This window comes from Gordionus sp. m RMFG-2023, chromosome 1 (assembly GCF_954871325.1).
Source record: "Gordionus sp. m RMFG-2023 chromosome 1, tfGorSpeb1-WG-v2, whole genome shotgun sequence".
Taxonomy (NCBI): domain Eukaryota; kingdom Metazoa; phylum Nematomorpha; class Gordioida; order Chordodea; family Parachordodidae; genus Gordionus; species Gordionus sp. m RMFG-2023.
In genome coordinates this window covers 55,136,063-55,138,418 of record NC_088775.1, presented here as the reverse complement: position 1 = coordinate 55,138,418, position 2,356 = coordinate 55,136,063, and the positions used below count along the sequence as shown (strand labels likewise).

At 26.5% G+C, this 2,356-nt stretch overlaps 1 protein-coding gene and 1 long non-coding RNA gene across 2 annotated transcripts; one reads left to right on the top strand and one right to left on the bottom strand.

The window, feature by feature from the left end:
- On the top strand, positions 1–299 carry LOC135922707 (uncharacterized). The gene is made up of 2 exons (XR_010571008.1): positions 1–125; positions 166–299. It is a non-coding gene; the product is annotated as an uncharacterized LOC135922707 (long non-coding RNA).
- A 467-nt stretch (positions 300–766) lies between these two features.
- On the bottom strand, positions 767–2,356 carry LOC135931568 (tigger transposable element-derived protein 4-like). Its single transcript, XM_065468789.1, has 3 exons — positions 2,022–2,356; positions 1,041–1,979; positions 767–999 (listed from the first exon to the last, which is right to left on the bottom strand). The coding sequence occupies exons 1-3, from the start codon at positions 2,347–2,349 to the stop codon at positions 782–784; spliced, it is 1,485 nt and encodes a 494-aa protein (XP_065324861.1). The 5' UTR covers positions 2,350–2,356; the 3' UTR covers positions 767–781.

The window sequence follows — 2,356 nt, the reverse complement described above, 5'->3', positions numbered from 1 at the left end:
CTTTTTTTTCTTCCCACCAATAATCCTATATTTTTATCGTCAATTCATCAAGTTATTATTTTATAAAAAGTATTCAATTAATTTAGATCAATCAAATAATATTAAAATATCTGAAGCATTTGAAAGTAATGTGATATATTTTGAATATATTTATATTTTCTCTAGATCTAGACATGATTATAGACAGAAAAGAACAAAGAAAACAAGACTTAATTATAAAAAGATTGTAATTATTTATGTATTAGCATTATAGTTGTTGATAAATTATTTTTTATTGAATAAAATTATAATTAAATTTGTTTACTTGATTTTATCTCATTTTTTATTTAAGATATGTAAGAATTAAAGCAAAAAAAAGCTTTTGTGAAAGATAATAACATTTTTTCCTTTACAATACCCTAATATTTATTTCCATTAATTTTAACTACTTTTGTCATTTTACCTTCATTAAATTTACTGAAATATAATTTTACACAAATATATTATCACTTTTTAAATTCTAATTTATTATTAAAGCCAAATTTTAAAATATTTTGCCTAACTGGAAACAATAAGATTAATATAAAAGAATTTAAGTTTATTAAGTGTTTTGTTTTCATTCACATGATATTTGATTTAAAATCCTATGCCTATTCAAATCTTATAAATTCTAATATTATAAATGTAAATGTATTAACAGACCATGCTGGAATGAAAGTTTATTAATGCTTTATAACATAAGATTTTATTTGAACTAATTTTATTATACATGTATCACAATTATTATAAAGTAATATAAGATTTAATAAAAATATTTTGTGATAAGAGCTTGGCTAGACTCTGGAGTAAATAATTCTTTTTCCACTATATTCTCTAGCTTTCTTAGTGAATCTTGATCCCTTAGATGTTCATGAGCATATTCAAGAAAAGTATAATAACCATTAAGAGCCTGATTTTTTGTAATTAAATGATCAGATATGTCTAGGTTCCCTTCGTCATTTTCGGAGCTTTCATAACCTTCTATAAAAAATAAGATTAATTAAAATTTTAAGTAATTAAACCTTCCAACTCTAATCTTATCTGATTACAAATATCCTGATCATCTAAAATTCCATGGCAGCTAGCATCATCATCGTGTAACACATATTCTTCAAATATGGGATCAAATTCATCTTCTTCATTGTCAGTTAATGCTATATCATCCTCCGATTCCCAATCAAATGCCATAGACTTATCAAAAAATTTAGCTTCAATAAAACACTTTATGATTGTGGTACTTGTCACCTCACCCCATGCAAATTTTATAAGATAGAGGCTATCATAAAGTGTAAATCTTTTATAAAAAGAAATGGTGTCATTTCCTTCCATCAATGTTATCATTTTTCTCATGATACCCTTTCTATAATGACATTTAAAGGATCTAATTGCACCCATGTCCAAAGGTTGAATTAATGATGTTGTATTTGCTGGTAAAAAAATTAATTTTATATTGTTAAATGTTAATTTTGTTTTGTGACAAGATGCATTGTCACAAAACAATAAAATTTTCTTCTTTAATGAGGAATCCCATTCTTTAAGAATATCTTCAAAAGTTGAGGTTGTCATCCAGCTGCTTTTATTGGAGTAGTATTTAACTGGTAATTTTTTATTTTTAAAGCACCTAGGGTTTTTAAATTTCCCTACAACATATAACTTTTTATCAGATCCATCCCCATTTATGATAAATAGAACTGTGACCTTTTCCTTGTCTGGTTTGAAGCCCAGTGGTTGAATTCCACTAAATTCCATTGTGCCCTTTGGTAATGCTCGGTAGTATAGTCCTGTCTCATCACAATTGTAAATATTACTCCTTTGATAATCTTTAATCAGAGATGGGAGTGTATTTCTGCTCCATTCATTTGCATTAATAATATCTGCACTCCCCTTTTCATTGCAAACATTATGAAAATTTATATTCTGTCTTTTCCTAAATCTCTGCAACCAGCTGCTAGTAGGAATGCCTATAATTTATATATATATATATTATAAAAACTTATAATTACCTTCATTGAATGTTTGGCTAAAAAACATAGCTTTTTCTAACATCACTGGCCCATTTAGACTGCAATTTTTACTTCGCATTTGTGTAAACCAAACCAATAAAGCTGCTTCTGTCTTTGGGTAACAACTCATTCTAACTCTTTTAGTTGTAGGAGGTTTATTCCTTAGAAATTGTGAGCATAGATTTTCTTTATTCGCTATTAAACGGTAGATTGTCGAGACGTGGCAATTGTAATTTGATGCTAATTGTGTTTTTGATGTAGTGTTTAATTTATCAATTATTTCTTTTTTATGCTTCAGGGTTAATGTTTGGAATGATTTTTTTACCATTTTTATA